The following is a 13,638-nucleotide window of genomic DNA, read 5'->3' as shown; positions in this document are numbered from 1 at the left end:
GTGACCTTAACCCTATCCTTATTGGCTCCCTTGTGGTATCGGCAAGCTCATGAATATTAATCCAGTTCTGTAACCTCCATTACCCTAATCTTTGCTGTCTAGTCTCCCGGAAGGGCCTGTCACCATGGTAACCCTTTTACTACACTCTTTTAGACTCTTGGAAAAAGCATGTTTGAAAAAAGAACAGACAGCAAGTTATTCCACTGTGCCTTGTGAGCTATCGCTCGTCTTTTCAGAAACCATCCATTTTAGTCCTAATAAGAAAAATCACTTGGAAAAGGTCAATCAATGGCTACAAGAACAATACTGTCAGCATTTTTTCGTAACAGATTTTTCCTCCAGGATTTAATAATAATCATGCAATTACATATATATTTTTTTCAATAAGATGCTTGCTTTCTAGAATACAACAAATGATAATGAAATATTGTCAGTTGTCTTGATGGAAAAGCATTTCAATAATAAAATCATGACATATAAATCATGTTTTTCCCTGTTTCACAGATGTGGACACGGTAGAGGATGGAGGGCCAGAGGGTGGCTCAGTAGAAGAGGACAGCTGGTTTGGGAATACCTCCGACAGCCCCTCCGAATCGTCCTACGGTGATGTGCAAGATGAGCTGCGGGTTTCCCCTGACAATGTTCCCCGACCAGACCACGACACCTCAGCCGAGAGCTCCCTGGGCTGCCCAACGCCAGGTCAGCGGGCTTCCCTGGAGCTGCTGGGGCTGGACAGTGGGGTCCTCTCGACCCAGGACATGCTGTCCTCTGAGGTGTCCTCTCTGTACGGAGACTCCAGCCAGGCCCTGGGCAAACCCCTCAGCAGCAACTTACGCCGTCTCCTGGAGGCTGGCTCGCTGAAGCTGGAGGGAGGTGACATGACCGGGCGTGGAATGGGCAGAGGACAGGAGTCGCCCCCGGTCAGCTTGGTACTATCTCCATCTTTGCATCACGCACAGCAGCTGAGTGCCCTGGCGAGGAGGTTGGCTAATAGCAGCAGCAACAACAGCTGCAACTCGAACTCTGCATCACCTGCGTCTGTAGCAACTGTCAAGCAGGAGCCCTGTGACCTATATGGCCCCAGCAATGGCCCTAACTCAGGTAGCAGTGGCTTCGTATGGGTAGGCGTTGCGGATAAATGGCCATCGACAAGTTGCTCGGCTCCCAGCGGCAGCAGCCTATCACCAGACTCGGCTATCCAGAAGTTAAAAGCAGCCGCCAACGCCGTGCTCCAAGACAAGAACGCGGTGGCCTCCTCCACCTCGGCATCCTCATCCTCCTCTTCCTCCTCCTCGTCCACTTCAGTCACCTCCTCCTCAATGGCAGCCTTGGGCACTCGATCTGATGACGCTGTGCGCTTTGAACCGTTCTCTTCACCCTTCAGTCCGCAGTCAGCCAGCTCCACGCTTGCTGCCCTCTCAAAGAAAGTGTCTGAAAGAAGTCAGCAGCAGGTGGGCTCATCTGAGCATCAACCCTCAGCTGGCTCCTTTCTCTCTCTGGTTTCCATGACCTCCTCAGCAGCTCTGCTAAAGGAGGTGGCTGCACGAGCAGCAGGAAACCTTCTAGCTGATAAGAAAGAGCCGGCATTAGTACTGGGAGCCTCCGAAGATGTCAAGCCCCTGTTAGACAGGAACCAGAAGGTGCCCACACCAACCCAGGCCATGGATCTCCTGCTGCCAACAATCCCCAAGGGAAGGGCCAAGCCCAGCAGTCAAGCAGGTAAAGGTTTGTTCCCTAAAATAAATGCATTTTTTTGTTTTTGTGCTTTTGAGTGGGAAATTTCCGACTGGTTTACATTTGTTGTATTTGAATATTTGGGCTCATAAAAAAATAATAATAATAATTTATTTTAATGAAAAAGACATTATGACATGTCACCCTTTCTGAACAAGCTTATAATTAGGCATTATACACAACAATGTTCTACAACAATGTTACGTATATATCTCAAGGTTTTCTTTTAATTTAATAATGTGCAAACAGTACAAGTACCAGTTACAATACAGAACAAACATACACTCTAGTCGGCTCTTGGTTTTTATGTTTATATTGTTTTACATGTTAATGTTGAGAAAAACTATAATATTCACATGCTCAGGTGAAAGTTGGCTCCTCTGGCCCTTTTTACACTAGTACGTATTCTTTTTAAAATGGTGTTTTAAAATGAAAACGATCTTCATCTACACTGGCGTTTTCACTGAATTTCAAAAACGATCTCCTTCCACACTACACAACCGAAAACGCATGTCACATAGCCATTTATACACACTGTAGGGGCATAAAAGTGTAAACAGGAGGTTGGTTGCTAGTCACTGGCAGGTACATAAGCATGATGTTTACACAGTCGTCAAGGTCAAGGATATGCAGAGCGTATATGGGCAGCCAAGCCATAATTTTCTAAACTCTCAGTTTTGGTCCGTTTACACTGAGACTCAACCCCAGAGTTTTCCAACTAAAAGGGGTCTGCAGCGTCTTTGAAATTCTCAGTTTTAGAGAGTTGAAAACGTAGTGTTAACAACATGTGTCTTGGTTTTCAGCTTTCTCTTTCTGCACATTGTATAGTTGTATGGTGTATGGCGATATGACCCAGCACCCAAAATTCTATCAAAACACTCCAACGCAGCCTCAAATCTCGGAAAAAGAAGGATGAAAAGACACAGGAAACAAAAACCTTGAAAAAGTGATAAACGACCCCACCAAATCCTGGCCACATCACAGGACCTCAGTGTAGCGAAATATGGTAGGTCATTTGCGGGGGAATTTTTACTTTACTAATTACTGACATGGCCGATTCCTACGTGATTAAGATCACAAAAAACCTCCGCAGTTATTACAAATAACTTGTCACCAGGTAATACTAATTCTGTTCAAATAGGGCTTAAGTTTAGCTGATTATGCTGATCAAAGTAATTCCGAAATTTGCGAGTCAGACGACATTGTGTGATTAAATACAATCAACTTGTTAATGCGCTACACAGTGCCTCTCAGTACATTTCGTTATAACTGACTATTCGCTTACATACTTATGATTTATCATTCTCTGCATTTATGGCCAGCAAAGCAACACATAGGAAAATTTGAATAGTGTTTTTATTTTTTCAAATAATAATAACAGATCAAATATTTGAATATTTGACTATTTGTGCAGACCAATAGAAATCACACAGGCAAAATTCTAATTCTGTGATTATTGTGTCAAAAATAAATGTATGTATGACCATATCTTTTGCCATCCTGCAGCCAGGCTCACCTGATAAGACATACTTGTACTTATATGGACGCTATAAGTTTTGGGACACCTAACAGTTTCACCAAAAGGGATTTTAATGAGATTGAATTCAAAATGCATAGACATTGATATGGAGTTGGTCCCCCACTTTGCAGCTATAACAGCTTCCACTATTCGAGGAATGCTTTCCACAACATTTTGGAGTGTTTCTGCAGGAATCTTTGCCCATTCATCTAGTAGAGCATTTGTGAGGTCAGGAATTGATGTTGGACAAAAATCCTGGCTCAAAAACTCTGTTTATCCACCGGTTTATCCGAAAGGTCTTTGATGGGGTTGAGGTCAGGTCTTTGTGCAGGCCACTCAAGTTCTTCCACACCAAACTCATGCAGCCAAATCTTTATGGACCTTGCTTTGTGCACTGGGGCATGCTGTAATACAAAAGAACCTACCCCAAACTGTCCCACAAAGTTGGAAGCATAGTATTGTCCAAAATGTTTTGTATACTGACGCATTAAGATTTCCCATCACTGTAAGTAAGGGGAACCCCTGAAAAACTGCCCCATACCATTATCCCTGCTCCACCAAACTTTACATTTGGCACAATGTAGAACAGGCAGGTAACATTCAACTGGCATCCACCAAACTGCCATACTCATCTATCAGACTACCAAACAGAGAAGTGTAATTTGTCACTCCACAAAACATGTTTCCACTGCTCCAGAGTCCAATGTTTAGCTGCTTTACACCCCTCCATCCACTGGCATGGTACTTGGTGATGTGAGGTTTGCATGAAACCTGCTCAGCCATGTTCTTAAATGCTTTCACTTTACACAACTTACAGTTGACTGTGCAATATCTAAGAAGGCTAAAATCTCATGAACTGACTCGTTGCAATTTGCAAAGGTATAAATATATGTAGATTTATGCTTAATTTACATCGGATGTTAACTATTGCATCAGATTAATAAAGATAAAAGAAAATGCTATAAAAAATAAATAAATTAGTAAATAAATTGAAAATGTCATGCTACGAAATTTTGAATCAGACTGCCATTAAACTCCCATCTTGTTTTTTACATTAGAATAATTTCTGAACTCTAAATGTTTTTTAAGGTAACAGTACCCAAATGTTTGATTATTACACCACTGAAGAATGGACTGTGTAGTGATTTAGTAGTGCCATAAGGTCATGCATCGTCTGCAAGAGGTTGGCTGGAGAATCTGGGAAAGGTCTGTTAGCACAGTGGGGGTTTGCTGGAGTTGGCGGCACGTTCCCAGACCCAGCTCATCTCCCACGGATGTGCAGCCTGCCAAACGGAGGCCGGCAGTGTGTGTGCTCCCCGTAGCCTGAACAGTCAGAGACCATCTCAGCAGATTCCCCCGGAATTTAGGTCAGGCTTCAGAGCCGACACAACCATCAGAGTTTCCATTCAGCACAGGCCTGGGTAGATATGGCTGATCTTTTGCTAATTCTTGGAATCAAGGTTGACCCAAAGGAGCTGCAGACACAGAGAATAATGTCACGGAGAGATATTTATGTTGTAAGCAGCTATAATATGACAGATTTTGAAGTGTCAAGTTTAAATACTTAATAAGAACACCTCCATTAAAATCATAATTAAGTTCCATCTGACTTTTTTTTTGTTTGTGAATGTAAGATCTATAAGACGGTCATGTGAAGAGGATTTTTTCTGGTTATGAAACAATACATACTGGACATTAAAATCTGAGAAACAAGCTAACGGCACTTATCCCTTTCTTTTGATACCAAAGACCTTCAGTCTTTTTACCTCACGAGCAGTTTCCACAGTGATCTCGCCGGGAGAGGTTGAGCCACAGATGGTGGTTTATTGTTGCAAATAGGCAGTCTCGAAGTTTTACACCCTGGGTCAATGAATGCCTGAGCGCGGTAATTTCACCAAACACTGATTACCAGATGTTTTTCGAGGAACATGACTGGAATACTTATGAAGCCATCCTGACAGGCCCTCGTAGAATTTATAATGCAATCATGCCAGCTTCTAATAAGACCAATTAAGCCCTAATGGACACCGGATATGGAGCCAACAACAATAATCGGCTTACTAAAAACATCCTTGTGATTGGCATACTTTGTGAGGAGTCTTTAGCATTGATCAGGGTAATCATAGCTCACATTTTTTTTTATTTCATTCACATCAATAGATGCAAGGTTGACAAGAGTGGAATGATATTTAACCTACATGTTATTGCATGCCAAAGGGCTATCTAATAATGTGGCATCATTGCAAACATTATATCACTAGTAACAAATTTAAATTGTGGTTTTAATGTTTAGTATAAACACTATATGCATGTATTTTATATAAATTTTGATTTTCTTTGTTTATTTATTACAGGTTCTCCTGAGGATGGAGGGAAGCCCTTTCAGTGTCCAGTGTGCGGTCTGGTCATCAAGAGAAAGAGCTACTGGAAGAGACATATGGTGATCCACACAGGCTTAAAAAGTCACCAGTGTCCCCTCTGTCCCTTTCGTTGTGCTCGTAAAGACAATCTCAAGTCCCACATGAAGGTGACTTCAATCCCTGAGAGCAGAAATGCTTGTGACATAAATCACATGAGATTAATTATCATAACTAGATGCCTTTAGATGCAGATTTTTTTATGATGCAAAATTATTAGGGCTGTTAATTAATATTTTAATCAAATTAAGTAGTTAATATACCAAATAATTAAACTAATCGCAATTAAAGACATTTATGAATATTTGCAGGGAAAAGCCTCTAAATTAAGGTATTTCAAAAGTAATATATTGTTGCAGATAAAAACATTGAATAGACATGTTAAAATATGGTTTTAGAAGTTAAGAAATTGTTTATTTAAATATCATTGAATGTAAATCATTACAGTCCACAGCATTCAGAGACAGATGAGAGGCCATTTATGCCTTATTGCATCTTATTGCATTATTAAAAAAAAATCAAATCTGTATAATAAATGTATGCTCACTTTCACTTTAATTAATTAACAGAGAGTATAAGGATTCCATTTTAATATTCAGTCCCACTTTATATTAGGTGGCCTTAACTACTATGTACTTACATTTAAATTAATCATTTGATACAATGCAGTTACATGTTTTTACATTAAACTTATATTTTTAAAAATACTTGCATGTAAATACATCTGTAATTAATTTCTGTAATTACATTTATAAATATAGCTGCAATTAAGGGGCCAAGCACCCCAAAGGCAAGATGAGGAGCTATGCATGGCGTGGAGCATTAGACCAACTGCAACAATAAGTAAATAAGCACATTTAGGATCATTTGAAGCAAAATGGCTGAAAAATCCTAAACACAACTTCTCGTAATATGTTTTAATGGCTTATCACTTTTGACCAATTGGTGGCGCTGTTATCAAATCGATGTGGTGTGTTCTGTATGAGGTAGCAATGGCACACACAAAGTTTGGTGTAAAGCTTTGCAGAGATACAGCCTCAGATGCAGATTGTCATCTCTCCAGCATATTTGTTGATGCACTTAACAAAAACCAGTTCGTATATCGACACGAAATCCACAGTCAATGTGTTGCAGAGATACAGCCTCAGACATAATCTGCCATTATGCCAATTTATTTCAGCACTATACAAAAAAACATGAAATCCATAACTTTTTGATGATGATCTGATTCGATTTTGGTGAAAATCGGACCAGTGGTCGAGGAGGAGTTCGAAAAAGTAGGTTTTCAACATAAATTACAATGGCAGACAGGACGTACGGCCCACAATGGCATAATTGGTATCTATGTTGTCAGCATGACCATTTCATTATAATAGGCTAATGCAATCAAAAACTATTAGCATTTTTGTAAATTTCATAATTAATGCTTAATGAATGGTTTATCACTCTTGACCAATAGGTGGCACTGTTACCAAAATGATGTGGCCTGGTCAGTGTGAGGTGACAATGGCACATACAAAGTTTGGTGTAAAGCTTTGCAGAGATACAGCCTCAGATGCAGATTGTCATCTCTCCAACATATTTGTTGATGCACTTAACAAAAACCAGTTCGTATATCGACACGAAATCCATATGTTTTTGCCAAGTCAAATTTGGTGAAAATCGGACTAACGGTCTAGGAGGAGTTTGAAAAAGTAGGTTTTCAACATGAATCAAAATGGCGGACAGGAAGTTCAGGCAATTATGGGAAAATTGTCATTGATGTTCTCGGCATAATCCAATGAGTCTATCAAAAGATTTTCATATTTCATTAAAATAGGCTAGTCTAAACCAAAGTTATTAAAATGTTTTAAAATTTTATCATAACTTTTGACCACAAGGTGGCGCTGCCTCCAAACATTTTGTGTACAATCAGGGCATGGTGCTGAAGAAGCATATCAAGATTTGTAATGATACGTCAATGCGTTTGTAAAATATAGCATTTTACTACAAAATTCTACAAATTTACTACAAAATACTACAAAATTTGGTATCATTTGACTCGGCATGATGCATCCAATCTGAAGAGACTGGTTTTGTGATTTTTGGCCAAACCATTCAGAACGTATAAGCAAAAATATACATTTTTCATTTCTCCTTACCACTAGGTGAAACAGTGCACTGCAGGTAGTCTCAGGTCATGCTTGTAATAACACACACCACGTTTGGTCTCAATATGTCAAACCGTTTTGGAGATACAGCCTTAGATCCATTTTTGCATGCTTTTCGTGGAATTTGTTCACGTGTTATATGAGAACGGTTTAAAGAAAACATAACTTTTTGCCAGCAAGGTCTGCAGTTGATCTGAGCCAATTTTGGTGAGAATCATGGACGAGTTTGAAAAAGTAGGTTTTTTGAACAATTAAAAATAGCGAACAAAAATTTACCTTGCAATTTTTGAAATTTGGTGTTAATTCCACTCGGCATGAGCCAAGGATTCAGAGGAAAAATTCATATTTTTTCTGTTCCTTGTGGTTCAAAGTTAATAGCATAAACATGAGTGAAACTTTGGACAAGTGGTGGCACTAGAGAGTTTGAGATAGAGATTCCAAATTTGCTATGGTTAATATTGAGACTGTCATCTATCAGTGTGCCAAATTTCACAACTTTTTCACAGTTCTATGGACTGCCATAGAATCAATGGCGGAAAAAGATGAAGAATGCTAATGGATACAATAATGCATTCGGTACTTGGCCCCTAATTACACCTTAACCCATCCTTACACCTACTCATGCAACCAGACTTGTCCCTAACCTTACCTGTATCCAACCTCAATAGCAGCAAAAGTGTTTTTCAATACAGTAATAAGTACATAAGTACTTATTTTTTTAATGTAAGTACATAGTAGTTAAGGCCACCTAATAAAAAGTGGGACCTAATATTCTTCCTGTGCATTTTTTGCACAGTTTTTCTAATATCTTTTCTTGTTCATCACAGGTCCATCAGCACCAAGACAGAGGAGAGACTTTCCAGTGTGAGCTCTGCCCCTTCACATCATCCCGCCACTTTAGCCTCAAGCTGCACATGCGTTGCCATCAGCACTTCCCCCGTTCCGACCTCAAAGTCAAGGAAGAACCTGGCACAGACACCGAGGAGGGCGAGGGCTTGCTCATGGGGGACAGTGGAGTCGCTGGTGATCAGGTCATGAACACAGATGCTTCCACGTCTCCTACTGTGAGCCAACCCGACGGTCGTTTGCTGGCCTCCCCTACAGAACCCTCGAACCACGTCCAGATCAAGGAGGAACCCCAGGAGAGGGATGTGTCTGTGATGTCTCCCTTTGCCCTGTGTAGGGAGCGACCCAGCAGCAGCAGCTCCCTGGATCTGCCTGGGCTCAAATCCAGTCCACCGGGTCCTGGGCCTACAGCTGCTTCGCTCTTCAGCCCAGATATCACCACCAAGACGGCTACAGACCTCCTCATGAAGCTCTCAGGTAAGAGATCTCCATTAAACCACAATGTAAAAGGGCAATGTGATAGATTTAGATGCTTGACTATGTAAACCAGCTTGATTGATCCATAATTCCTTACATTTAGGATGAATGAAGTGCTAATATAATTATGGGCTGGCAAAGGCAGTAGAATTTGGCTTTCTTGATGGGAACCCAAAGCCAAGATCCCGCAGGACTGATTCTGCATTATTAATTCTTATTCAATAAAGTTATTCAATAAAGTTTATTATAGCTGTACTATACCAACTTGATACCTGATGCTGTTTTTTTTGTTTGTTTGTTTGTTTTATAGTTCTGCCAGTGTTTAACAGGTTTAAAAATACATATATAAGGCTCAAAGGCTGCCATAAAAATATCATAAGTCAGTGACTTTTTGATAAGTGAGTTGTAATCCTTGTTGAAGGCATTACATGTACGTTCAGTGCCATTTTCCTTGACACAGAGGATACACTTGGCTTTAGACTGTTAAGAATTAATAAACAAGTATATCCTAGACTATGCTTATTAATATGATTAATATTGATCATCGATTAGTGTTATAAGATTGCTAATTAATGTTTCTTAAAAATTAATAGCAGACAATATTGTTCAACTTTACACTGACATTTGTTATGCCTTAGATATCTGATGTAAAAATGATGAACAATCATTTACAGTCTTTTATTAATTTAGGTTAATAATCCTAGATTAATATTTAATATTTTATTAACTGATGTATATATTTATAAACTCGTTAAAACTACTATTTAAAAGTTTGACAGCAAGAAAAAAAGTCATACAGTTATTCAACAATGATGCATTTAATGTATCAAAAATGGAAAATATTTTAACAATTATTGGGGAAAAAATTATTTTTAAAAAATTCAAATAAAACTACTAATTATTTCTATTCATCAAATAATCCTTAAAATTCTTGAAAAGCAAATCAGCATATTAGAATGATTTCCCAAGGATCACATGACCCTGAAGACTGAAGTAATTGCTGCTGACATTTCTACTTCATTGTTCATTTATCTGACATGTTGAATGTATATTAATTTATTTAGAATTTTACCATTATTAGTATCATTGACCTACATTAATGAATGCTATGAAAGTATTGTTCATTGATACCTAATGCATTAACAAATTTTTATGTATTAACCATAATTGTAAAGTGTTACAGACAATATCATGATCAGTTAATGCTTATGCTAATATTGAGTGTATCAATTGATCATTTTATTGGGGGGCAAAAGGAAATTTTGCTGTTAAAGTACAAAACTCAGAATTACACTTGTAATCAATGTAATGTAATCAAACTCCAAATTTTAGACCATTAAATAAATGTTGTTGTAGCCGAAAGTATAGGTAATTGTGAGACAGCAGCTAGATTGATGCGAGAGGGCTGACCAAGGGTTACCCAAAAGGTCGGCAACAGGGTCGCTGCTCCCTCGCTTAATGCAGAGTAATTAGATTGAGATCTGGGAACAGAAAAAAGGAAAACCTTCGGAACATAAGATTAATTAAAAATTCATGCATAATTCATAATTAAAAAGGAATCTGTAATTGGAAATGATTAGCGCCCTCAGCTCCATCGTGTGACCTCTTGCCTGGATGCAGAGGGACTGTTCCTGCTGAGTTAACTTCATCTCCGTCTTGGTGGAACGTGCAGAGTCTACGCTCAGTGTACTGCCACCCCCTTGTCGCCCATGGCACTGTGTTTCTGGACTCCCAAACAATCAGGTTTAGGTCCCAGAGGACTAGGTAGACTCCTCAACCATGCAGGTTTGAGTTAATACGTAGTGGACATTTCCTGGTAGAATGAGGCAAGATGTTACAAGCAGGACATATGCTCCACTACAGAAGCAAATCTTTGGATAGAGATGGATCAGGATAGTCCTCAGTCAACTCGTTTTTTAAAATTCCAGCTTTACCTTTAATAATTTGTGAAGCGGTGCTTTAACAGGGAGGAATCTAAGTGACACCACTTCTCGTGTGCTGTGCTTTATTGTGCTGAAACTGTCAGGATGCTGAAACTGTCTCGGAGAAGTTGCGTCTCTTAAGTTATCCACTTTAAAGCAGTGCTTCACAGCTATCAGAGCAGTGCTCAGGCTCAGTAGCATGAATATTTGGTTTTTGAGACTGCGTGTCATGTTAAAAGCTGTTAAAATTTCTTTATTCATTAGTCGGATCTGTGAGTGACATGCATTTCTATGAAAAAGAAAAGAAAACATGAAACATGGCAGTCACAGAGCTAATGTAGTAAATGCACGTTGTCAAAAATAGGAGAGAACATTTTACACTTATAAGCTCATGTGCTGTTAAAAAAATGCATTTTCGCTTGGCAAAATAACATGGATTGGATGGTTTTATTCTTATCTGCAAATGTTGCAAATTTACAGAAGTATTTTCATTTAGCAAAAAGACATCCTGACCACAAGTGAATCGCTGTAAATATTCATGTACTGAAGTGCATTAAAGGGATAGTTCACCCAAAAATGAAAATTATGTCATTAATTACTCATGTCCGTTCAAACCCATAAGACCTTTGTTCATCTTTGTAACACAAATTCATATATTTTTGATGAAATCCGAGGGCTTTCTGACCCTGCATTGACAGCAACGCAACTACCACGTTCAAGGCCCAGAAAGATAGTAAGGACATCATTAAAATAGTCCAAGTGACATCAGTGATTACAGTTGAATTTTATGAAGCTACGAGAATACTTTTTGTGCACAAAATAAATCAAAAATAAATACAATACTCTACTGTTTTTTCTCTTCCATATCTTTGATGCATGTAACTAGAGTAACACAATGTATGCATGTGGTGCTACTGATGTAGGATACAAATTAAGTATTACAAATTTTTTATCTGCAAACAAAAAGTGTTCTCGTAGCTTCATAAAATTACGGTTGAACTACTGATGTCACATGGACTATTTTAACAATGTCCTTACTACCTTTCTGGGCCTTAAACTTGTTAGTTGTATTGCTGCCTATGCAGGGTCAGAAAGTTTGGATTTCATCAAAAATATCTAAATTTGTGTTCTGAAGATGAATTAAGATCTTACGGGGTTTGGAACGACATGAGGGTGAGTAATTGATGACAGAATTTTCAGTTTTGGGTGAACTATCCCTATAATTATGTATATTTGTTTGTGCTTTCACTTTTCTTTATCATTTATAATAGTTTTTTAATATTTAATTCTGCCATTTTTGTCTAATTGGGACTATAGAGCACAGAAACTGACAAAACGCAAATTGGGGCAGAAATTCGTGTCTGACAAATTTTTGTCAAAGATTTGGCTCATAAAATTGTATTTAAAAGTATAGATACACAGTTTTTGGTACATAAAATAAAATTTAAACTATTAACTTTTATCATACATTCATGTATGTACAATATTTAAAGCTGGATTGGGTATAATATGTATTGGGTTTGTGTATATGTATATATGTGACTTTTTTTACCCTAACCTTAACGCTAAAAAATTGATGAATTAAGTAATCATTAGTCACAGCCCTACTCAGAAATTGTATACAATGTACATTTATGATTCATACTACTACAATACCAGTTAGGGATTCGCAAATGTAATTTTTTCTTTTGTTTTTACTAGGGCTGCAACTTGATTTTCACAAGCGAATGTGGCAACGTATTGGCGCACATCCTTCAAATTTCTTAAGTAGTGTCTTGAGGGTTATCTGTTGTTGTCATACTCCCACTTGGGGTACATGAGAGGAAGAGAAATGGAGAGAGAAACAAAAGAATGCAAATGGGAAGGGAATTAAAGAACTAGAGATAGGAGTGTAAAATAGCATATTACTGCTTTTAGAGTTCCCAAGGCAAAACACACACATGCTCACACACACATGAGGTGAACTCTCACCGACCTCTGACATAATTGGCCTATCATTTCTTTGGACTGCCTGGTTCTCCTCTGAGTTTCAGACCAATCCGCTTTGATTTTCCTCTACGCTGACATGACTGTCAGCCATCCAGTTGCGATGCACATTTTGATTTGAAGATGAAAGCTGGGGAAATGCTTTGAAATGCAGGCTCCTGCACATGCTTGTTGGACCTAATTCAATAATCACAGTTCACACGTTGCCTCTTCCTCTCAGAGAAAGGGACACTGGGCTTGACTCTGGCGAATCCAAGGAACAAAACAGAAGCTGGAATGTTTTCTCCATCCACATTGTTTTGTATGCTCTTCTTTCATTTGTTCCTTGTAGCCCTCACAGCATGGAGGTTTGCCAGCCATTTCCCACATTCACCATGCTGCGGTTTCACTCGTGAGTGACCCCTGCTGCATCCAGCATCCAGTGATGTGTAGCTGCACCGTTGCTGCCTCATGTAGCAAAGCCTTCCTACCGTAGCAGACTGTTGGCTGTTGTTGCCCCCTTAACCTGCCACGTTAAGTCATCCTCGGCGGGAGCGCTGACCAATTGTCAGAGCTGGGAGCAGAGCTGCATGACAGAGGTGGAAAGC

At 39.1% G+C, this 13,638-nt stretch overlaps 1 protein-coding gene across 5 annotated transcripts in view; it reads left to right on the top strand.

Moving 5' to 3' along the window:
* The window catches only part of znf827 (zinc finger protein 827), an 85,434-nt gene that overhangs the window by 27,930 nt on the left and 43,866 nt on the right, over positions 1–13,638 (top strand). For 4 of the 5 annotated variants that reach the window (XM_059554274.1, XM_059554273.1, XM_059554277.1 and 1 more), the window contains exons 2-4: positions 505–1,719; positions 5,608–5,780; positions 8,648–9,143. In XM_059554274.1, the coding sequence (XP_059410257.1) occupies positions 505–1,719; positions 5,608–5,780; positions 8,648–9,143 (1,884 nt within the window). The remainder of the gene's footprint in view (positions 1–504; positions 1,720–5,607; positions 5,781–8,647; positions 9,144–13,638) is intronic. The other variant, XM_059554275.1, reaches the window with a different exon arrangement.

Source organism: Carassius carassius, chromosome 7 (assembly GCF_963082965.1).
Source record: "Carassius carassius chromosome 7, fCarCar2.1, whole genome shotgun sequence".
Taxonomy (NCBI): domain Eukaryota; kingdom Metazoa; phylum Chordata; class Actinopteri; order Cypriniformes; family Cyprinidae; genus Carassius; species Carassius carassius.
This window is presented reverse-complemented; position numbering and strand designations above follow the sequence as displayed.